This window comes from Taeniopygia guttata, chromosome 11 (assembly GCF_048771995.1).
Source record: "Taeniopygia guttata chromosome 11, bTaeGut7.mat, whole genome shotgun sequence".
Taxonomy (NCBI): domain Eukaryota; kingdom Metazoa; phylum Chordata; class Aves; order Passeriformes; family Estrildidae; genus Taeniopygia; species Taeniopygia guttata.
In genome coordinates, this window is record NC_133036.1 from 7,606,383 (window position 1) to 7,630,857 (window position 24,475).

At 36.6% G+C, this 24,475-nt stretch overlaps 2 protein-coding genes across 5 annotated transcripts; one reads left to right on the forward strand and one right to left on the reverse strand.

Annotated features, from left to right (window-relative positions):
- Positions 1 to 337: 337 nt before the first annotated feature.
- CMC2 (C-X9-C motif containing 2) lies at positions 338 to 14,738 on the reverse strand. Of its 3 annotated transcripts, none has more exons than XM_012569344.5 (4): positions 14,629 to 14,738; positions 8,256 to 8,392; positions 4,540 to 4,611; positions 338 to 2,626 (listed from the first exon to the last, which is right to left on the reverse strand). In XM_012569344.5, the coding sequence occupies exons 2-4, from the start codon at positions 8,334 to 8,336 to the stop codon at positions 2,552 to 2,554; spliced, it is 228 nt and encodes a 75-aa protein (XP_012424798.1). In that variant the 5' UTR covers positions 8,337 to 8,392; positions 14,629 to 14,738; the 3' UTR covers positions 338 to 2,551.
- A 37-nt stretch (positions 14,739 to 14,775) lies between these two features.
- On the forward strand, positions 14,776 to 23,525 carry CENPN (centromere protein N). 2 transcript variants are annotated; one of them, XM_002197085.7, is made up of 11 exons: positions 14,776 to 15,034; positions 15,582 to 15,771; positions 16,892 to 16,937; positions 17,471 to 17,527; positions 17,928 to 18,004; positions 19,096 to 19,272; positions 19,967 to 20,068; positions 20,620 to 20,677; positions 21,095 to 21,207; positions 21,825 to 21,948; positions 22,271 to 23,525. In XM_002197085.7, exons 2-11 carry the CDS (start codon positions 15,601 to 15,603, stop codon positions 22,384 to 22,386), a joined length of 1,041 nt encoding a protein of 346 aa, XP_002197121.4. In that variant the 5' UTR covers positions 14,776 to 15,034; positions 15,582 to 15,600; the 3' UTR covers positions 22,387 to 23,525. The 2 variants fall into 2 exon arrangements, with proteins under 2 accessions (XP_002197121.4, XP_041574530.2); XM_041718596.2 differs by having other exon boundaries at positions 14,905 to 15,038; positions 22,271 to 22,526.
- Positions 23,526 to 24,475: the final 950 nt, after the last annotated feature.

Genomic DNA, 24,475 nt, shown 5'->3' on the forward strand with positions numbered 1-24,475 from the left:
TCCAGCAAGGGAAAGTACAGTACGAATAGTGTTACCAGGTGTTTCTGGTAAAATTGGAGGGATTTTGCTGGACAGTAATAATTCCCTTTGCTGTGTCCTCCTCCTGATCACGTATCCTAGATTTTTATGGCACTTCAATATGCAAAATCCTCACCATTATGGCCAGAGCTGCCATTTGCCCTGTTTCCCCCTTCTTCACTTTCTGACATGAAACACACATGAACTTCTCACATGCAATTCATCACAAATTAAATGAAATTTCTCTCTCAAATGCACAATGTCAGAAAATAAATGGGAAAAATGTTCCTATGGACAAATGACATTGCAATAAACTGTCTTCAAAGTCTATAGAGAAAAGGTTTATTTCACACAAGCTCACTTTAGGAAACAAGAAAAAAAAAATCTGCATTTAGTATTTCACCCTTACCCCTTTCTCTGTCAGATAAATCATCAGTATTTTTACACCAGTGTTTTCCAGCTTCAAGATCAAATTAGCAACATGACCTCTGTATCAAACAAAAGGAACAAAACCCACAGGAATCAATGGGCACTCTCATATGTGTGGGCAATTAGCAAAGAGAAACAGAAGGAAGACCATGATCAGACTTTCACTAGGTAAACAAAGCTGATCTGTAAAATAGATTTATAAATAAATGTAGTTAAAAGTATCAATAGGAATTGTGTGGGCCATTTGGTCTTTCATTCACTAAGCACATTGATCTTTGCAAACATGATTCTGACTAATGAGCTGTGTTAAGTGGCTCTTGGTTTCTTTTTTGTTGCTTTGTGAAAGATTGGGACTCACAGAAGCTGATTAAAGAAACAAAAGTTTCAGTGCTTCTACACTCAAGATATCAGCTTCTCAACCTAATCTCTGGAACAATTCTCAATTTATTTAGTTAAAGGCTATAAATCCTACTTAGGAGCTTGCCTGAAGTAGGTTGTCTCATCTCAAATGGAAGAAGTATCATGGATGCAGAGTTCCCAGACAGGGGAGTTCACTACAAAGTACTCTTTCAAAATACTCTGAAAAGTATTTTGAAGGCTGCACCATTTCCAAACATTCAAGTATTAATTCACACAGTGCATAATTTACTTGTTCTAAGAAACAAACAGCATGTCAAGATGCAGAAACAATTGCTTCAGCTTTGCTTGGAGCGTTCACTGAAAACATTTGTGGTTTAATTTTAACGATTTAATTGGGTCCATCCAGGTATTGAAAAATAACTAAAATTATTTTAAGTCACCCTTCAAAACAGCTCACAAAATACCATTTTCTTCCAAAAACAGGGGCACGTACCAATTTCAAGATTGAGTATCAACAATGATTCTTACAACAAACAACATGTAATTCACTGTAAAATAGGCACCTTTTTTCTAAAAGTTTTCTAGATACTGTGTATATTTGGCTCAACAATATTTATAGTTTTTAAAAAATATTTTGCTGCTAGGCAGAACAGAGTCATTATTTAAAAGTAAGGCGAATCCAGTACACACAGAGAAGCAGCTCCATCAGTGGACAAACCAGTGTATGTTTTGATATCATATCTGCTGAATTCTTAAGACTTGTTCTGGGGTTTCAGCAGTTTGATGTAAAATAAACACCTTTTATAGGCTAACAAGGCAACTTGGTTACACAATACACATTGACTTGCCTGAGAAAGTTACACATTTCTTCAGTGTCAGCTGTGCTTCAACCTCAATAGTCATAATGTGACTTTACTTTTGTACCAGAGAAAATGCAAGAACTTCAGCTTACATTTCTGGCAGCACTTCTCTTCAAAAATCACTCAGCACACACTGATTGTACTCAACAAAAATCAAGGGGAAACTTTGTAAATCTCTGGAAATGTTCCATTGTGAATTTCTAAAGCCACTTGTTTTGGGTATGATGAACAAATTGTCTTACAACAGTCTACACAGTACATATGGTTGGCAGTGAAGATTTGTAATCTTCTCAGCTGAAGACAGTAGCTTTATCCTTTTAGCTCCAATAAAAATACTAGAACTCCAATTATTCCTTGATAGGCAATTTCCAATTTCAAGCCACATCTCTTTAAAATTTCTTTTGCCTAATCCATTTAAGAAGTGTTATCATTACAGCACAAAAAGTGATGGAAAAAGTAATTTAGTGTTCTGCAATGAAAAACAAACAAAAAAACCCCTACAAAACCCATGATATGAAAGAGAAACTTCTAAACACAAGGAAATAAATGTAACTCAGTACAGAGTGGGGAACACAGCTGCCCTGAACACATAGTACCTCACACACACCAATTCCTCATTACTTAACAATCATAAAAGTGCCAGAACAGACTTGCCACCATAGTTTTCTTTTTTAGAGGTCAAAAATTAAGTTAGGTTGTGAGCAATGTATGGTATTTATTTTTTCACATTGTTTGCCTTGTTGGGAATGAATACATACTAGATGCATTTATTTTGTCACCATTTCACAAACCACAGGCTGGGCACTGGTGATGAAACACAAGTATTCTGTCAGCTTGCAAGTGAGTATCCCTGTGGAGCTGCAGCTGTCCAGCCACAGCACAGCTCACTTCTCTGAGGCTTTGTGAGCATTTATTATCCTCTGTCGTTTCTCCCGGTTTCTGCGCCTGTTTTCTTCAAACTGGAAGACAGATAAGGAAATTAATAGATCAGCTGTTCCCATTAAACAGATATGTCAAATTTAAAACTGTAGAAGCATTTTTACCCAGGAGCAGAAACAATATGTTTGACTGACGCATTAGAAATACAGCTCTTCTTAATACCTAGATATAGGTTCATTTTTACTTTGATATTAACATTTTAACTTTGAAATTAACATTTATTCCATTAAAATACAGGTTTTTAAGTTTGAGGTTATTAAGCTAAAGATTATTAGAACATTCTAATAAAGAATATTCAGTTAATCTTAAGGAGGAACTTAATTATACAGTGATCTAACGTACGACAGCTACACTTCACACATGAACTAGGAAAAAAAGTTGCACTGGTGCTGTTCTGGAGAACAGGTCAGGCTCTTTTCCTTTTGCAAGACACTGATTAATGTGCATCTGCCTTCTGAAACATTAATTTGTCATCACAGGCTTGGTCTATTTTTGATCCTGGACATTAATTATACGCACAGATAAAGCAGGATACCAAGATGAAAGGAACAAAGGCAAATTTGGATTGAATGAGGGTAAGGCATGTGGGGATTTTTACTGGTTTAAACAAGAACCACAACAGAGGCAGGACTCCAGTGTAAAATGGAATCAAGAAAGCCTTCACAGGTAAGATACATGTACAAGATCACCATGCTTTCAAGTACACCCCTGCACTAGCAGAAGCTTGAAGAGCCTTTCATTGCAAACTAAAAGGAAACATTTTAATGGCTCAAACAAATGAAAAATTAAAAATCAATGCATCATTTGATACGTATTTGATGAGAATAAAATTATTTTTGTCCTTAGGTTAGAGCATATATTTGTTCAATATTTCAATAATTGGTACCAAGAATAAAACCGAAGTAAGCCACAAATATTCAATTTTCAACATAATGTAATAAACTGCTAAAGAAATTGATTTTGAAAGGATTTGCAGTCTTTCATCCATTATACTGATTGGTCTGTAACTGAAATAATGACCCAAAACATTACTTAACATTTACAGAAAGCTTAACTTTTTCCCTTGCCAGTATTTAATTTTTCAATAACCCATCCATGTTTTTTTGTAGAATGAGAACAATGTATCTTTAAAAGCTACATCTGTACCTATTCAATATTTGTGAACAACTTTCAGGGGCTTCCTAGCAATGGCATATCAATATAAGCACATTTTAAGAAAGCAGACAAATATAATCATCAAGAACTCACTAATGTAAAGGTTTTAGTGAAAGAAAAAAATAACAATAATGAGATTATGTGGAAACTTTTTAGTATGGTGAAATTTATGTTAAATTAGAAAGTACTGTTTAAAGTTAAAAGGTATGTGAAATTTTCATTTATATATTCTGTCATGTAGGCAAAACCACCATAAATATAAAGAAGACTCTTCTGAAAATGTGCCTATTAAAACAGTTAATCCACTTAAACTCTGTCTTCATAATTTCATATCTGCAGATATTTTCATTTAGGGCCTAACTCAGCAACTCATTAAGTCATTTCAGTCAGTGTAACTGACTTCAGCTTTAAGTGCTACTTTTGCAGAGATGACCATTACTGCTTTATATTAAATCCTGTGCAAATACCACTACTAAAAAAAAAAAACCAAAAATAAAAAAGTCAGAAGCAATCTGTGAAGTGTCAGTTCCTATCTGCAATGTTTGTTTCATTAAAATCTGTTTGCCTATTTTTGTATATCAAAAAATACACCATGCCATTTGTTAATGCCAGATTTTATTAGATGAATTTATTTTTAAAAGTTTAGATTTGGTCTCAAGTGCCCACAGCAGAACGTGCTTACATTTATTGATCCATACTACTTAGTAAAAAGCAACTCTAGTTGTCTCCCATTTTTTATTAAGTATTTAACTCAAAATATTTATAATTTATTGCTTACCTCCTTTTTTAAGCATTTCCTCATCTCACGATCAATATCATTGCAATGGCCAAAAAACTTCAAAACATTGTGCTGATGAGTTAAGGAGAGAAAAAAATTACAATTCAAAGGTTTCTTCCTCTAAAGCTCTAAATTTATTTAAATTCATTTGCAATTTTAAATATCCTGGTCTTTCCCTTTCTTGTGAAAAGTGGTGTTTGGTAACTTTTTTCCCCAAGCAGGCAGAGGTTCAAGCTATTCCTGAAGCTCACTTGAGCCACCCCTGCCTGGCTGAAAGTTGAAGGAGCTCACCATGCATAGCCAGACTAAAGGAGGACATCTAAACTGAAGCTATTGTTTAAATGCACAACATATATTTTATTGATCTAGAAGTCAGTCTCACAACTCTTACACTAGGTTAAATAAAATACAAAAAATAAATATTCCGAACTCCAGGTTGTGATACAGAGGCAATGTCCTCCCTGCATTAGTTTTCATTATTTCTTTGTGACCTAGAGAGGCAAAGAGCTGAAGGAGGATGCTTTTAGTAAATATTTGTAGCTACACAGTGAATGGAGACAACTCAGCCAATCTTACAGAAAACTAATGAATTTAAACAAAAAAGACCAAGAAGAACAAAACAGATGCAAATTAAGTCCCTTCCACATTTCAGAGAGAAACCTATGTGCATTTCCACAGCTGACCAGCAGCTGGGAGGATTCATACAAGTGATACATGAACACTGTTAAGGATTCAAACAATGAACAAGATCTCATCCAGCAGAACACAACTGAAGTAGGAGTGGGTTAATAAAGTTTATGACAAACACTTTACTAGCTATAATTAGCTTGTTTATAGCTCTGTGGTTTATAAAGGGCATCAGATGACTGAAACAGTTGCACAGAACAAGTTGTCACTTTACTGCACACTGATCTTGCTTTTACAACATTTTCATTCCAGCTAATACAGATTTAATTTTGTATTCTACTTGCATTACCTGCATGGTAAATTTCAAGGTGAACACTCACATTTCAAGCTAACTCCACTCTGAGTAGTGCATACAGTGGGTTTATTCTATGTTTATTTAGCCAGATTCCTAAAATGCCAACTTCTTGGCAGAGATTATAAAGGAAACAAAGAATCAGTTTCTCAAAAATAGCAATTACACCTATTCCAGTGATACAACTGCAAGACAATACACATATCTTTGAGCTGCTACCTATAAAAATTTGTCTATTTATAGCACATACTTGTCACCAGAGTGGAGTTATTAAAAAAAGAAGTGACATCAAATAGGAATCCCATTAACCTCTCTTCACTTGATACAAAACTTGATATACAGGGCAGGTTCTAGATTAGGGATAAAGTAAATCAAATTGACAGTTATGAAAATGGACACCCAATTAAAAAATACTGCTTTTCATCCCTCAGGAATGGCAATTTAAATTCCAGATTAAGGTTCTTAGGACATTTTGGCATTTTAAGAAAACAGCAAGTAGTCACCAATAACTCATTAATATCACTGACTTCAGATTTCAGTGAGTTCAATTTAAAAAGAATATTTCAGTACATTCCCATGGAATTTCAAATGAGAAAGCATTGCTCCCTTTCAACTGAGTAGGGAAAAGTCATCCTCACCCCTTCTGTTCTGAAACTGCCACCACAAACATCCTCTCCCAGCTGAGCACAAGACTGACAAAAGTAATTCCTCTTCATGCAAAGAGCAACTTCAAACAAAACCAAGAGAATATAATTCTGTGCATGACTATTATTGCTGCTCCCAGTGCCTTCATAAGTCAGATTGACAATAGATTCCTTTGCTGCCAAGGAGTTCAAGTGCAGCATTTAGTTCCAGTTCTCCAGGCAGTCTAATAAGCTACATCACACAAGTCCATGATACTTCTATCTTCACATTCATTTAAAACAAAACAAAAACAAAACAAAAAAAAAAAAGAGCCAGTCAACCATTCATTACTTGCAAGCAGTAAATCAATACTGCTGCATTCCTACTCAAAGCACAGAAAGCCCCTCTATGTATGCAGCACAAATCTGAATGTATTTTCTTTCCTAACTGGATTTGCTTTCACAATTATGAAAAAATAATTACAACACTTTCCCTTTATATTGCTTACATACTGCCTGTTCTCCTAACTGATGGTCATTTGGCAATCCTTTTGATACTACAGTCGTTAATGCATGTGTAATCTTCTCACTAAATTCTAGCTTCAGAACATTTACCTACATTATAACATTAAAGCTGCTGCAAAAAAAATCAACTAAAAAAATGAAAGGAAAAAAGCTTCTACAATCTCTCAAACTACCTAAAGGATTTTTAAGCAAATTAAAATTTCTGAACTTGGAAGAAAAGTGTAACTCCTACATTTAATTCAACTTTTAGTTTTAAAGCTTGGAGATGTTCTGTAGAGGAGCAGTGGAATGGGAAATACCACCTATGAGATGCTATCAACAGACTGCAGGGTGCTGATGTTTCAAGATATTGAACTCCAAGTGCCAACAAAACAAATCACATGTTGCTGAAGAAAACCAGTACAATATACTCCCTGTAAATGAATTTTAGTATTTAAACTCTGCTCCCTTAATTGCTGTAATTTAAAAATCAAATCAAAGTGTGGTGCTGAAAATGTTTCTTAATATGTTACTTTAGCTGTGTTAAAATCTTGCAAAAATGTTGTTACCCATCTTTCAAATAAAATGTCTTCTCTCACATTTTGTGAATTATCAGCCTTGTTTCTCATCCTGCAATGGCTTTTGAAAATAAATATTTACAATTCTGTTCAAAACAGTAAAGATAATATTTGTATTGTCTTAGAATCCAACTGCATTAGAAAAAAGGATCAACATCACAACTAACCATGGAGGTGAAAATATTGTAGATTGCATGTAGTGCTGTAAATCAAGAGTTTTCACATTCATAGTGAATATTTAAATATATTTTGATCCCAGTAAGAACAATTAAATTTAACTTTTTTATGCACTAATACCACAAGATTATCTCTGCAGAATATCTGTTTAGAATATACTGGGAAAATAATTAACATTGCAGTGATGCTGCAGAAAGTTTTCAATGCAGGGGCCAAATCTTCTACATTCAGCGATGCAGAAGATGTAGACAAACCAAATTTTTAAAAAGGCTTCTAAACAAGTATGATGACAATTCCATAATCTTGAAGCAATGAAGAGAGTGGAGAAGCCTGAAGACAACTTAGCATTTCACATCCTTGAGTAGGCGCCTAGTAAGAAGATGGAAGTCAAGTAGTAATTCCCAATTAGCTCTCCAAGCACTGAACATCAGGCATGTGGCTGATCAACACATCTGCTTCTAACCACACTGAAGCATCTGCCCCAGGGACAGCTGGAATATGGAAATGATGTGAGCATACAAAAAGAGAGCATTTGAAGCTGATTTTATTATTGTTTTTTAAGGGGTACACAGTGCTAAGAGATGTAGAAGTAATTTCAGTTCTTAAAATAGGTCCCTAAGTGTTAAGCTGTAGCACAGAAAATTTTAAGGTATGTTGTATTTCCTAAATAAATCACTGGCATGATTTTACATACAGTCTTCAGACAGCTCTTCAGTGAAAACACACCAGCTATATATCGTGGCTGTTCTGCCTAGAGGAGGGTTTTCTCTCCATGATCACATAATATCACCACTAATTTATCTGACACTCATTTCCCCAACCCACCCACTCTTTTCTCTGCTCAACATTTCTTACCTCCTTGTGACACTTCTTGAGCAGACTGATAATTAGGTTACACTCTTCAGTGTGCAGATGAGGAGACAGGTCTGGATGCATCTTTAGTTAGGGATGATTTTAGTAGCACAAGGACAAGAATCTGAGAAAATTTCCACCTGCCAACATTAAAATAGTATCACTAGCAGGTCTGATTTAACATGTAAGATATTATCACTGAGTTATTTTAACAATATTTGAGATCAAAATGCAGTTTAATGCATATAATTTATATTACACAGTTACAATCATTAAACCCAGCACATGTCGGATTTTCTACACAACCCAAATGTTAACAATCAGCTACAAGTTTATAATCTTTGCTATCATGGACATTAACACACAGCTGAGATTTTAATTTTCAGGGACTTTCTAGCAGCATTAATCTTTCTTGAACTCCAGATTATTTTTTCACCTTCCTACTTCAGTTTTCTGTTTTCTTGCTTTAAAAAGTTAAGTGTATATGATTTCCTTTCTACCTTTTACAAAGATTACAACAGGAAGCACAATGCTATTATTACAGCACTCTGAGAACCGGCATCTTTTTTAGCTTTCTACACACTTTAAAAAAGCCTAATCCAGACATTGGTGATGCTTTAAAAACCAGTACTTAATCACTTCATCAAAACAGTATTGATTTTTTTTTTAAATCACTAAGAATTGAAATGTCCCTTCTTGCAACTCCCTGTTGTTGCCTCTTGCTCTTTCACTGTGCTTCTTTGAAAAGCAATGGGATTGGGCTCCTACACGAATCCCCCTCTCCATCACATAGTGGAAGGAAGCACTTAGGTTTCCCTCATGTTTTGTCTCTGAAACACTAAAGGGGGACACCCCTTCCTGCAGGGTTCTGTGGGGAGGGAGCAAGTTCTTTAGTTGATATGGATTGAAAGTATCATATGACAGTGGCTGAAGGAAGATGACATCTTTGTTCAGGAAGTGAACCAAGAAGGGAAGGAGAAAAGTCCAGTTTGTACCGGACAAATGGGCTCATCATGATAAAATTTTATTTTTATGGCCAATACTGCCACTGAATTAGAAAGATGCCTATTTGTTTGCTTAGTATTTTGTCATTTCTCCTTCTCCCAAAGGGATCACCTTTCTAGTTGCAATACACCAGCCAAACACCACTACAACTTGTAGTAAGCAGCCATCACTGTCTTACCACTCCTACTATACAGACTGGACAAAACCAAGTAGCCAATGGTCAGATTTTAATATTGAAAAATCCCAAAATTCAGCTGCAGGGCTGACAGTTACAATCTCCACTGCTAATCCTGGAATGCTCAAGGAATATATTCAGCTTAAAGAGCCACATACACTCATGTATCCAGTACTTCCCATTATGTGTTCAGCTTAATCAGAGTTAGATTCCCACAAGCAAACTTAATTTTAAAAATCCAAACATTTAAAAGGCACTTGAGAACCATGAGAATATGTTCCACATAGTACTGTAGTGATTTCTTCCACAAACCTTCTCCCATACTATCTGAAAGTCTAATATTAGACTACACTTAATTTTAGCACAGAAGTTGTTGGAAACTGTACCAAGTTGCTTTAGCATTCTTTCCAACAAATTAACAAATGAACCTTTAGAAATATGACAGCAGGAGCATGACTGTAACAGCAAAGTGATTAAGAACCCCGCTGTGTTATTGCCACCAGCTCTTGATTGCACACCACACAAAGTCAATATGTTTTAAATTTATCAGTAGAGCTTTTTTGATAGCTCTGGTGTTAGCATTCCCCTGAGAGGGTGACCAGCTCAGTGGCTGTGTGTTACTTTAACATGTGTGAACCCAGATGATTATTAAACCTCTTCATCATTCAGCCTCTGCCTGTGCCTCCTAAAACTGTCATCTGAGCTGGCAGTCTCAGGAGAAATCCAGAGCAGTGTCCTAATGAAACAGGGAATGCACATCAGCACTGGCCAGAAAGTCGAATGGAGCATCTCAAGGAAAGAGTCATTATTTCTAAACTAGGAATAATAATCACTGCCATTGCTTGCAAAAATATTCTCACACCGTGGATGAAAGCCAACAATGCCACAACCAGAGGTGATGATGCACTTTTTTAGGTTAAAAGACTTCTAACAACTCCAAGGGATTTTCCAATGGCCCCTCTCGTAGAATAGATGCTACAAATCAAAGTCACACCAGTTCATAGATCAGTACTCCTGAAATTTTCAAATAGCATTCAAGATTAGAATATTTCAAGTTTTAGCACTCAGTTCTTGTAGGATGGGATGGACTAAGTAACAAAACATTTTTCTGAGCCTCCCTGGAGGCTTTAAGCACTTCTGAAGTTAGGACAGAGCAGTGTTCCCAGTGCTCAATATTAAACTGATGTTTAGAATGTCAGATTAGACAGTGGTCTATAAATGAACAGGGAAGGCTGAAATCTTTTTTTGCTGGAGGGGAATGACTGACAAACAAAAGATGTTCAAGAGAAACAACAATTTGTGTAAAGAAAGGACACCAGTTTCCCTAGTTTCTTTTTAACAACATTCTAATGAAAAATAAGCATTGTAAGTTCCCATCTTACCAGATTCTAAGTCCAAATGGACAGAATTTTACATAGATGGTAGCTCAAAGGGAATTGATACATAAAAGAATACTGGGAAAACAAAACAAAACAAAAAAATCACAGGGAAAATCGTGAATAAGCAATATAAATTGCTCTGAGGAAACTACTAACAGAAATATGGGGTAAAGAATGCCAAGGTAAACACACAATTTCTGTGCAAGAAATACTGGAAGTGAAGTAAGCGAACAATATTTAGAAAATACAGGAATTGCTTTAGAACTGCAAAATGCTAAGCAAATGTTAATATCTAAAATATTTGGAGAGAAATAAAGAAATTATCTCTTTACATAATGGCACTGACATAAGTCATTGGATTGCACAGAAATGTTCTGCCCTTTAATGTGTTTGATATGAGATTCAGTGCAATTTTTTTCTTTCTTGATAAAAATTATATTACATAGGTATCTCAATAATTTGGTTAAAATACCCTAAAAATAAACATTTCTATGAACTATTAGTCTCTGAATAATAGAAGACATGGATAAAGATAATTAATCTTTCAATTTCCTTAACCAGTTTCTAGATCTATGTTATTCTCCTGGGAAAAAAATAATTAAGAAATTGTCTCATTCCAGTATCATATCCTGCCTGGTTTCTCCTTAAGAAAGGAAAAATAGGATATTCTAGCAGTATGGTTTCCAACATATGGTTTCAAAAGCCTAAAGCTGAAAATTCTCTGATGATACTGAACTTCCAATACTAATATTTCTGTTTAGAAAAATAATGAGGTAATTACTTGTGTAAGCAATCCTGGGAGACTAAGCATCTCAAATTTTCTAAAAGTAATCAACATATAAATTATTGAGATGTGATACTCATCCATAATCTGAAAATCGATCTACACATGTGTTCAATACATTAAATATTTCCTATTAATTGCAAAAGGAACCTACATGTACTACAGAATTCAAATAAAACTGCAGACACCCAGCAAGTAGGCAGAAACCAAAAGCTGACCCAAAAAAGCAGGAAAAAACACTGTGGGCATTTCATGTTTGACACCAAAATTAAGGATAAAATGCTCATTTCTCTCCACCTGCCAATTTATCCTCATGACTTCCTCACACTTCCTGTGTGGAGAAACAAAGGGTTCAGTACCTTCTCGCTTCTTCCCAAAATCAACTATGAGGTCAGCACGTCAGGAATCCAGGGAAGTTCCTTTGTTTTCTCAGAAACTCCCATAAATATGAACTAACCAGTTGCCCGATGCAGAAGGAAAACTGAATTAGGTTCCTTTAGTTTCGCTGGTCAGCCCAATGCTTAATCTTTCCATCTTTCCTTCCAATGAAAGGAAGGTTCAGATCTAGGTAATTGTTTCCATAAGATGCTTTCTCCATATTTAATTAAAACATGTTAGAAGACTATTTTTTTAAACCGAGTTTAAGTTTTAAACCAAATTTTTCCATTTGAAATGAACAATATTTTTTTTATCTTTCTAAGGTCAAGGTAAAAAAAATCCACACGAATTCACACACTTTTCAGAAAAATTACCTCTGAAAGCGAAATGCAAATCCTTGTTTAGCAACCCTGATGACGAAAAATTACACCTGAGCATCTACATTTCTAAGGATGAAGCTCTTTACCAAGAACACCCAGCGAAACAGAACACAAACATTTGCTGCAAACACTCAAACAACGCCCACAAGGCGGCAGCAGGACCGTGCAAGCACAGCAGGAATTCACAGCAGGGAGGAGAACAAACCCGCGACTCCTCCGAAGCTTCTCTACTCTCCACGTTTAGCATTTCTTTTTGCAGTTAATGTCACCGCCGAACTTGACTAATATAAAGCATTTGGAGTTATACATTCTTAGTTACAAAGTATTTTTCTGTTTGGAAAAAATATTTACAAATTTCAACAACTTTTTGTTTATTCAAATCTTGCTTTCTCTAAGATTGTACAAATTTTTAACATAAAAAATTCAGCTCCACACCTAACAGGCGGGTGTTTACTTCAAGGTATCACTCGTGACACTCTAGCAGAAATCCTGCGTTCCTAGTGTTCTTTCCTACACAAATAATTTTGACAATAGCTTTGAATACTCAGTGAAATGATCAATGAAATGAGAAATCACAGTTGATGCACACCATTTCAAAATGCAAGGGAATTCAAAACTCGGGACTTTGTTTCTACCTTTCAATAATATCATTAACATCTTCCAGACCACAATATTAAAGTGTCACTCTGTGCTTCTGTCCTTAAGGCTATGATTAGGCACATTGAGAATGACCCCAAACTTTCCAGCAACTTCAAGAAATTTAAAAATCCACTTTAATAAACCAAGCTTAGCTAAATCTTACAAAATTTACTCATTACCTTTTGAATTTTAGGCTCTAAAACTATGCATTGGTTTTTCAACATTACTTATTAGAATGGGGGAAAATAATTTAGAAACATATCTATGAAGACTAGAAAGGAAACAGAAAAAGGATCAATTATGTCTAATTTGAGATCTTTTTAATGATGTACGATGAATTTACTTTTTCCAGACCTAAAGATTAATATCTTTTTTCATGTTGATTAATAAGATTCATATTAATTTTCTTTTTACATGACTGCTTTCTGCCAACAATTCAACCTCCCTCACAGCAGCAGAATGAACTCACCAGCTTTTAGTACCTGATGAAACTACACCATACCTGATTTCATACTTAGCAATAGAAATTAAGAAGGTGTTAATCCTAAAGAACAGAGCAGGTGGAACATCAACTTGAACACTAATTTCTACAATTTATTTAAGATTGAAATAAGTGATTGAGTAAAGCACTAGAAGATCGTTCACTTCCCGGCAATTATTTAAGGTCACATTCATACAAGAAACATCAGGAGAGTTTTGGCAGGATTAATGGGATATTTTTATTATAACACAGAGCCAGTACCACTGCAAAGTACAACATTTTATCACAGCTTACTAAAGCTGTCTCTTCCCATTCCTGTTATGCCTTTGCAGAATATACAGTTAGGAATGACAACATCCAGACAAGCATAAAACTAAAGCACTGTCCAGTGGAAGGTGTCCCAGCCTATGGCAGGGGATTGGAACAGGATCATCTATGAAGTCCCTTCCAACCCAACTCACTCTACAATTATGTAAAGACAAGGTGCTGTTGCCAAATTCCTGTTTTGCCAGCTGCATCCACCAGACCAGGCTTCATTCCATCGCATCTCCATTTGATTAATTTCCCAAATATGAATTCTATGAACCTCTCAGAATCTTCTTGCTTACTGTAAAACAACTTTTCCCTTTCAGAGGGAAAGGGAGCAAGAGCATACGTTTCCGTGTTAGAAAAGACAGGCTCTGAGCCCTGTAGCAAACCCATCCCGTGACGGCAGGCAGGCAGCACTCGACAGAAAGCGAACATTGCTCTGCAGCACGGTTCTGCCATGGGGTGCGAGGGGCTGGGGCAGCTGCTGTTACCAGGGTAAGGCAGGGGGGTCCCACTGAAGCAGCTCCGCAGCTCCTCACTGCTCCCGGGAGGCCTTAAAGAAGCGACGGGACACAGAGACACAGCAAAAGCAGCTTAGGGCAGCCACAACGGAGAGCCCCGTGCTCCCACTCGGACCTGCCCTTCCAAAGCGCTCCGAGAGCTATGGAGGTCGTTGCGCAGTGAGCGGAGGGTCGCAGAAGGCGGACGCGAGCTCGGCAGTGCCCCCCCCCAAAGTCAGGTAGTTGGAACGGAAGATAGAAGGAGAGGGGAAGGTTCCCTTTACACGCTCTTTTCCCTGAATTTCCCCTTTCCCGCTGGCTCTGCCCGAGGCCGCCCCTCACTCACCCCGCTGGGGGCGGACGCGAAGACTCGGCGGGCCCCGGCCGGAAGCCGCCTCAGAACGAGGCGCGCGCACGGCGCCGGCGCGGGGCGGGGCTGCAGGAGGGGAGCGCTGTGATTGGATAGACGGGGCACGGCGCGGGGTCTGATTGGTCGGTTCGAAAGGCGGGCGCGAGAGCGGCGTGAGGCGCCCGGGGTGGGCCAGGCCCGGTCAGGCTCGGTGGGGTGGGCTGGGGTCGGTCGGTCCGTCAGTCAGTCAGTCTGTCAGTCAGTCATTCAATCAGTCAATCAGTCAGTCAGTCAGTCACGGGGTTCTGCGCGCCGAGGGACCCGGACACTCATCGGACCGGACAGACAGCAAGAGCCCTGGGCGGCACCCAGCGCCCCGTCCCTCTGCTCGCACCAGGCCTCGGTCAGTAAGGGAGACTTCTGAGGGCGCGACAAGACTTGGCCTGTTCAGCTTGAAGAACAGGAGACTGAGGGGGGAACTCGTCGCAGTGTACAACTTTCTCCTGAGGGGAAGTGGAGGGGCAGGCAGTAATCTCTGACGATCCAGGATCCCAGGGAATGACATGAAGCTGTCTCAGCGGAGGTTTAGAGACTCCCCAGGGCAGTGGTCACAGCACCAAGCCTGACAGAGCTCAAGAAGTGTTTGGACAACACATTCGGGTACCTGGTGGAATTCCTGGGGTGTGCTGCACAGGGCTGGGAGTTGGACTCTGATCCTTTTGGATCCTTTCCAATTCAGGATATTCTGTGATTCAGTGTCTGTGTAAATTACTGCATGTATTTTAACGTGCCACTGTCTCAATCTGTAGTAGTGCTGCACTTAGGGCTGGCATCAATGTCAGCCAGTTGTGCTGAGGTGCAGCTCTGTACACCTTTGGTGTACATCCTTTGGAGGGAGCAAGTCCCCTGAGACTGGCTGTGGCTTGGTCTTACCTTCTTTAACCTTTCAGCTTTCCAGGTGCTTCCATCATGGATGAAACTGTGGCTGAATACATCCGAAGAACTGTGTTAAAAATCCCAAGGGATGAAATCAAGATGATGCTGCAGAAATGGGGCTTTCTCTCTGAGGCACAGCTGCAGACTCTAAATTTCCACCAGATAAAGGACAGCATTTCCCAAGAAGTTGTTCAGCTCTGTGAGGTAAATCCTCTCCTTCAAAAAATGTCAGTGACATATAGGATGCATGACAAGCATCATGAAAAAACACCGAAACATTTATCTTTGGCCACAACACGGCCTCACATTGCACTTTGTAGTCTGGCAAATGTAAAGCTGAGCTGGTAACACCATTGATTTTGTCTGATCTGTAGGAGTGTAGAACAGCTCTATACTAAGTCTGTGTTATACTAAGTATGTGTTGAGCTCTAAGTTACATATGGTAGATAAAAGCTCAGTATGTTAAACCTTTAAAAAATTGGTGTATTTCTAAATTGTAAAATAAAGGCATTGATTGAGATGTATACTCATTACAAAGTCCTGATTTAAAGCTATTTAGTATGGGTAATGATAGCACCAGTTTATATCTTTTAGACTTCTATTTGTTTTTAACTTTCCTTGGCCAGAATTACTTCCATTCAGCATACTGTAAGGAAAAAAAAAATATGATCAAGCTCTGATTTTAGTGTACCAGGAGTCTTTATATGTACCAGAAGTCTATAATCATAACCCAGATAGCTGCAGTTATTACTGATACATCTTGAATTCTATAGCTTTTGTTATGATTCTCTTTTAATTTCATACTCAAAAATTGCTTACCTGGACTGTAGATCAAACTACAGGAAAGAAACTTAAGTTTTTCTCACAAGATGGCAAATGCCATATTTTAAAATAACATTTTTTCTGAAATACTTGTATCTGTAACAAATTGTGTCATGCAGTTTCTTTAAAATCTTGTCATGCTGTAGAGCATAAATAAGCAATAACCAGTATGTTAAAACTCCTGACAGTGAAATACCAGTCACTGTTGCATTGTCACAAATACCCATTAACTTTGTTTCTAATTGCTTGTACATCACACTGTAAGGATTATGTTCCTCTTGCTGCCTCTGCAGAGGAACATTTAAACCTTGCTGAAATAGTTTTCAATATTGATTTCTCAAAACTTGGGACCAGGTGTGATGCCTTTCAAGAGAGTGTACATGCTGTGGCCTTCAGTGCAATGTCCTTTAAATTACCAGTACTGAGATTATTTTTCGCTTGATAAACAGGGTGATTGGGCCTTCTGGACCTGTAGTTCACAATGCATTTTTGTTCTTTCTAGGAAAATTCTGCAGACATAAAGCAAGCAGCAGCTCTAGACATAATTTGTAAGTAAAAAGTGAATTAAAATTACATTTATTTTTTCTGAGTAAGTTGATAATGCCCTTAATTACATAGTGATGACCCTTGTGTGTTGCAGATGCATTTGAGGCAAGCACATCATATTTTAGATGAAACTTATTGGTTGTAGCCTCTGTTACAAAAAGCTCAAGATCAACAAAAGTATCTAACTCCTAACCAATATCAATTCACAACTTGTTTAGACAGTAGTTTAAATCTCAAGGTTTTTTCTGACGATCTACATATTGGCAGTTTATGTAAAACCCTTCCTTAAACATTGAACCCTTTATTAGTTGCTCACCAAATTAGAAAAGAACTTCACATTTCTTTTAATAAAAAAACTATTTTGCTTTTATGATTGCTATGAGTGGTAGTTCAAGAATGTTAACACATTATATTGCATTATTAGAAGTCATATGTTTTAAAGTAACTTGTCTATAAAAGTATTGTAAAATTCTTTGTTCCTTTATTTCCTGTCTGGTAATACATTATATTATTAAGCAGTTCCTATTTTTCCTAGACAACCACATCTACCAAAACAAAAGAATGTGGAGTGTTTACGAGATGAAAAAATCAGGTAAAATGTCTTTCCTTGCTGTAATCTCACAATTCTCAGCAACTTAGTGCTGTGCTGCCTCATCTCCTACATTTCAACCACATTTTAATTTAGTCTCATCTGGATTTTTTTTATAGAGAGATTTTTAACATTTTACTGCAACCTAGTATGGATTTTTCTATGGAGATTATCTTTAATGTTCCATTAAATTCTCAAGCAATTATTACATCTTAGTAATTACTAAATAAATATTAATCTTTTCTCTGTATAGCAATATTATGAGTCAGAATTAAAATACAGCTTTTTGTATAAGGTTATGCAACTTTAATTTTTTCTGCTTAATTTTGTTTCAGCAAAACTAAAAACATCTCTAGATTGCTTATTGTAAACACAGATCTTTTTTTTTTGTCTCACGTAACAGGAGAAGAAGTGGAGTATTTTGACATAACAGATTTCAAAAAAAGGTTTAAAAGAAGACTTCAGTCAACCTTGAAAAATGTAAGAATTAATCCATTCTAAATTTGCTTCATGGCTCTGGTGTCAGTATGTTGTTTTCATAACTATTCCTCACGGTTTGAGTCAAGAATTAAATGGAATTATTCATTTGGGAATGATAGGAACTGCATGTGAAACAGGAAAAATGTATTGCATACCTGGTTTAGCGACTTCACAATTATGCTGGAAGGAAATAAAATGTAAGTTTGTCTTAAAATGTGACTGGCTTCAAGAAAGGCAGCATGCTGGGGTTTTTTTTATCAAATCTTTGCCCAGTTGGCAGGAGCCCTTAGTTGTTTTAGCTCACCAGCTTCATTTGTGCAAGGGAATAGAAAATGCCTGTGCCTGATCACCTGTGTCACTCCATGACGCCCATTGGGTTCCCACCCACAACAGGAGAGGGCAACAGATCCAAATCACACTCACAGCCAGTCAGCTGCAGTTCACATCACTCTCTTACAATAAAGTTTTGCAATATTTTGGGGGTTTTGTTTGGTTTGTTTTTTTGGGGTTTTTTTAAGTTTTTACTTGAGTCAAGGTAAACAGAAGTAAACAAGGAGCAAATAGACAAAAACAGAAAATGGAATGTTTAGACTTTTGATTGTGTGTTCTTGAGCAGTGATAAATATTATATTCAGGTCTGAAATCACAAGCTGATCAAAAGCTTAGTTTCTCCAAAAATTGACATATTGGAATTATTGCCACTAGCCATCCTTCTAAACAGACATCTTAATGTTGTTTTCCCAAAAGGGAGGTCAGTGCTTTTGTAATAAGCTATTTTCTATTTTCAACCTTCAGAAAAAAGTGTATATTGACAGGAAGAAAAGTAATATTAGAGTTTGAAAGGTAATTCTTCTTTTTATCCCAGTTTGTGAGGTTATTGTTTTTCTGTGTAAATTTTATTTAAATACAATCCTTACACCACTTTGTTTCTGTCTTAGTTTCTTAGTCTTAGTCTTTTCTTAGTTTCTTTCTTATTCAAGCAGTGGTACTAAATTATGCTTGGATCTTGCGAACAGAGATGTTAAAAGATAAGTAAATATTTATGGATACCTAAATGTGTTGGTAAATCAAAACTTGTCTTTTCCTATCAGGTCACCATCACCTTTAAGGAATATGAGGATAATGCAATCTGGATTAGAGTTGCCTGGGGCACACCATATAAAAAACCAAACCAGTACAAACCCAGCTATGTTGTGTACCATTCACAGACTCCCTATGTCTTCATTTCTGCCTCAGTGCTGAAGAGCAACTTGCCTCTGCTGTGTCAGGTACAGATCAAAACTTCTCAGACCCTGACTTCCCCACAGTCATTTGGAGCTATAATTGGGGTAGCTTTTAAGAGGATTGATAAAGACACTTAACATAATTTGCTAAACTCTGTAATTTGTTTTTCTCCTTAGGTCATGATAAAAATGGGGCAAAACCCAAACCTTTGGATTGGTGCATTCTGAATAAATTCAGTTTACTGGGATTTTTACTGCTCTGAATTTAATTTCTTAGCCAAGTCCTGGGCAGTATTCCTTTAAAATGTCTCACAGAGGAGGAAGAATATTAGATCAACACTGTTAACTTCAAGAACTAAGCATATGAACTCATCAGGGAATGCTGTTCATTTCTGTTAACTTGTGATGATCAGCTTTGGTGGTATTTTTTCCTCTATTTAGAAATTTCCTCACATTTCTGTAGTAGCAATTCAAATATTTTATGATTCTGCTTGTTTATTTTTCATCTGATAAGACTATGGGACTTAGCTTGTTAATACTGTAAATACTTTTAAATATTAACGTGAGCTGTATAACAATCTCTGCAACATTTTTTCAGATATGAAAATCCTAGTTAAAGGGCAGTTGCTTGCCTTGGAACAAAAACATCACAATGTCTAGAGATGCTATGTTTTTTACATACTACAAGCACAGTGATGATTAAGACTGATGTTAAAACAGTTTCAATTTTTATTTGAAGGCCCTGATTGGTGCTACCAATTACCATGACATCCGTGAAATGGAGCTTCGAAGTCATTGTTTAAACTCCCTTAAAGATATTGTGTTTAAAAGATATAGTCAGGTGAGCAACTTCACAAGTAAATCCTAAGTCTTGCTTTTTGTTTCAGGCCTAGTTGTCACCCCCTAGCATGGGGGAAAATTCACCTTTTCCAAGAGACCATCAAGTTAAAATAATATTGAACTACTGAGGTCGACAGCCTTTCATGAAGGTAACATTGCAATGGGGATGAAATTATTTGGTATCCCATATACTCCATTATTGTAATTCCTGATGGCTAAACTCAGACTAAAAATTTTATTAATAATTCAGTCCTAAGCTTCTTTGCACCCTTTCATTACGCTTCCTAGAACCATGAGTTGAAGGCTGTTGGAATGGGTGCTCAGTCTGCTCATCCATGCAAAACTTGTAAATAGGAAAATGTTCACAAATATCCTAAGACAGGCATTTTTTTTCAAAATTAGGATGACTTCCAGACTTCTAGTAATGGTCAAAATTTGGAAGATCACTCTTCCAGAATGAGAAAGAAAAGAAAATATATTAAAGTTCTTTCCAGCTAGAGGTTCTAAAAGTAGAACTGAAGTAAAATAATTTTTTCCTCTCTCTCCATTTAGAACTTCCAAACTCATACTGCAAAACCTCTGCAAGGAGAAGATGTGGAACCAGAAAATGGTATGTATATTTGAAATGTAAAGGCAGTTTAAATGTCATTCCTATTGGCTTGTGAAATGAGATTGATAAAAGCAAATATACATCTGCTCCATTCCCATTATGTTTATCCATCCCTGGTGCCTTAATACCAACCGGCACTGGGAGAGGTCAGTATTTCCCGTGAATGGTACTGGACATAGAAACCAAATCCACTCAATGCCCAGCATCTCCCATTAGCTTGTGTATTTCTCTTGGTATGGAACTGAAAATATAAATAAATGATAGAGACAACTACCTTATCCAAAAAAAGAGTGCAATGAATTAATTAAAACTATTGTTTACAAATTTTCATTGGAATAATCAGATCAGAAAAACAGGATTGCAGGAGCTGACAATGTTGTCTTTTTGTTTTCTTTTTCCTGCTCTTTTCCCCTGCAGCAGATAAAAGGATAGTTCAAGAAAACAGAAGTGAGAAAGAAAGGATCCACAGACTGAATCAGGAAGTTTTTGGTAGTGGTCCCCAACCAAAACTTGAATTTGCACAATACAAGGTAGGAAAAGCAACCAATTTGATTTGGAGTTTTCTAAGTTAAATGTAGTGGTAGTTTGATTAAATTTCAAATGTAAGAAATACTGTAGAGTTTTTTAAACTTTAGGGAGGACATTAAAAAAAAAAAAATGTGTTAAATGTCTCTGTGAGAAACAGATTGAAATTTGGTCAGAGTTTTAGATCTTGTTTCAGTCTTTCAGCCTTGTGAACTCAGCATTTCAACCAGTTTTTGTAATAAAGGTAGATTTAGACTAGCAGTGTGTTGGAGCATGAGAAATAAGGGTTTTTTTAAGTACATACAAAGCTTATGCTATGTATGACACCATAACTGACTTCTAAGTGATGCACAGGGTTTTTTTGCATGAAAAGATAAATTGAAAATTCTAAGAAATACCTAATGTTTTACAGTATTGCTGAACAAGCTGCCTCTTGCTTTCAGCAGAAAACTCTGCCACATGGTGGCACTCTCAGATTTTACTACAACATTCTTCCAGCTGGAATCATGTTATCATTACAAATTGGAAACAGTCTTATTAAATGTTTAAATGTAATATGTAATAACACATGAATAAAATATATTCATTGCTTATACTCACTGGTTATATTTTGTGTTAACAGCTTGAGACAAGTTTTAAAAGTGATCCTAAAATGGATGTTTTGCATAAAAAAGAACCATTCAGATGTTTGGTCAAGTTTTCTAGTCCACATCTTTTAGAATCACTGAAATCCTTGGCACCAGCAGGTAAGAGTTCCACCTCTGTAAAATGGATAGAAATTTCAGAGTTTTAAATATTTTTATCATCTTACATTCTGCTTGTATCTTGCATAAGGGAGCAACTTCATAGTTGGTTTAGAAAAATAAATACAGTAGAATAAAAATGTTACCACTTTAAAAACTTATGTCTAAATATATAACAATTTATTCTTGGAATTACTGGTTTGTACATGGATACTCAAGCTGTGGTTTTAGTGGTTTCATTTTGTGTTTCAGTTTTATTAACAGTTATTAAAGGTAGTAGTAGTTGAGCACAACTGCAATTATCTGTGTCTCTCTCTCCCCCCAGGTATGGCTGATGCACCACTTTCACCACTCCTAACATGCATACCACATAAAGCTAGGAATTATTTTAAAATTAAAGAGAAAAAAGGTTTATATCCAGAAAGTTTTGTAAGCCCTTAATTTAAAACTGATTCATAGAGAAATACACAACTCATTTATTACTGGTATTAATCTAAATCACCATAAGAATTTTAAAAATAAGTTATTCTCTCTTAAATACCTTAAAGTTTTTTTCCAAATTATGGCTCTGCTTGAATTATTTTTCCACAGTTATCTTTAACAAAGTTAGCCTTAACTAATAAAAAAGCTAGTTGCAAAATTAAAGCAGAGATGATAGTTATCTTAAATTTAAATGTGATGACTGCTGTTAACTGTATTTTAATAGTATTTGTGAAGTTAATAAAGACACAATTATAGCTGTAGCTATTATAGCTGTAGATTGGCTGCAATATTCCAGGTGGCTTTTCATATTTTGGACAGAACACCTGCCCAGTTTGGAACATGGGAACAATCCCTTTCAAATGGGTGGGGCTCCAGGTCTGCAGGTCAGGCATATTTTTCTCTAAGTAGATAAATTGTATTCTAAGACTATTTTAGGGCATGGGGGACAATGGACTTTTGGAATCCATATGTCTGTACAAAGCTTCCATTTAGTTTTAAGAGGTATTAATGAATTCAGCTTCCAAAGTATTTCTCACCAAGTGCAACAGCCAGTAAGAAATACTTGAAAATCTGCCTGTTGCTATTAATGTCTTACAAAATTTTGTCTTGGAAGAATACAATGGAAGAGACAATATTTTCTTTTGAGGAAGTTACATGTTTTAGAATATCTCAATATTCAATACTTCTGAAATCCTTGCCTGTTGCCACTGGATTTTTGCTTAGGAACAAAGAATATGGAATCAAGATGGCAACAGTTACTAATGCAAACAGCTTTGCAATGGAATTCTTCAGAGCTTGTAAACATTGGCCATTGTATAGATATTTCCTGCTTTGTTTTTAGAGATTGATTTGATCTGAAGATTCATTTAAAATGTACAAGTTTTTACTTTGTTTTTAGAGATTGATTTGATCTGAAGATTCATTTAAAATGTACAAGTTTTTACTTTTAATTCTGTTATCTGGATTGTTTTGTGTGTACTTGGTGTATGTAGAATTCCAATATACTTGCAATATCTCAGTGTGCAGAAGCAGCCATATTTCCAGAGGTTGTGTGGGCATGTTTTTGTTTTCAGACTGTAAATAAATGTGTAAATTAAGTCTTCTAGTAAAAGTTTGTTTGGCCTGACTTGAAAACATTACTTATCATATACAGATTTTTGGTATGATTTTCAGCATCTCTATAATTCACACATGAAAACAGGTTTAGGACTATCTGCTAGTGGATTTTAGGAATTCCACCTGTGTGATTTATATGTTGATTTGACAAAGTACTTAACATAATGTGGCAGAATTCCAGGTTTGGTGTGATAGACATTAAGAGCTGGCTCTTTACACATTTCACCACACTTTCAGGATTCAGATCCATTAAGATTCCAGCATATATTTCATTAAGTGCAACTTGTTCTTCATAATGTGCTCTCCAAAATAACCTAAATGCCTGAGAGGGCAGTGTTTTGCCACAAAGGTAAAGTTCCCAAGTGCTCTAAAACACTCTGAGTACCTGGCCTACTGCCTCTTGTTTCTGGGAAAGGCTGCCTATATCCCCTTTTCAACATCCTCTTTTTAGTATCTCTGATTTTCAGAGGTGTTTTTATCTCTGACTTCCTGTAAGCAGGGATACTCCAGGAATGATGCAGCATTTCCAGGCAAGGAGGTGTGTATTTATTAATTTGTCAGGAAACATCTGCAGCTCTGGAGTTCCTTCTTGCTGAACAGGTCTCCCCATGGAGGAGGTAAGGACAAGGAGGAATATGGAGACCAATCTTGTCTTCCCAATTCCAGCTGGTCTCTTCCAGCAATTTGGAAGTTTGGGGTTGAACTAGATGATGTTTAAAGGTCCCTTTCAACCCCATCTATTCTGTGCTAACCCCAAGCGGCAGAATGCCTACAGCTGAAGGCACAGGGGGCTGCAGGAACACACATCCTGGAGCTACACCTATGGCATTGCTTTTACCCAAAAACTGGTGTTCATCTTTTCCCTTAACTTGGCCAGCTATATGGGGAAAACTTCTGTGTGTTGTGTTGGTGATTCCAATGTCAGGAAACC

Coding starts and splice junctions, on each gene's coding strand:
- CENPN (XM_002197085.7), top strand. CDS start 15,601: ATGGATGAAACTGTGGCTGAATACATCCGAAGAACTGTGTTAAAAATC. Junction 16,938..17,470: donor AGCAGCTCTAGACATAATTT/GTAAGTAAAAAG, acceptor TATTTTTCCTAG/ACAACCACATCTACCAAAAC. Junction 21,949..22,270: donor GAAATCCTTGGCACCAGCAG/GTAAGAGTTCCA, acceptor CTCTCCCCCCAG/GTATGGCTGATGCACCACTT.
- CMC2 (XM_012569344.5), bottom strand. CDS start 8,336: ATGCATCCAGACCTGTCTCCTCATCTGCACACTGAAGAGTGTAACCTA. Junction 4,612..8,255: donor TCAAGAAGTGTCACAAGGAG/GTAAGAAATGTT, acceptor TTAACTCATCAG/CACAATGTTTTGAAGTTTTT. Junction 2,627..4,539: donor GGAAATGCTTAAAAAAGGAG/GTAAGCAATAAA, acceptor TCTGTCTTCCAG/TTTGAAGAAAACAGGCGCAG.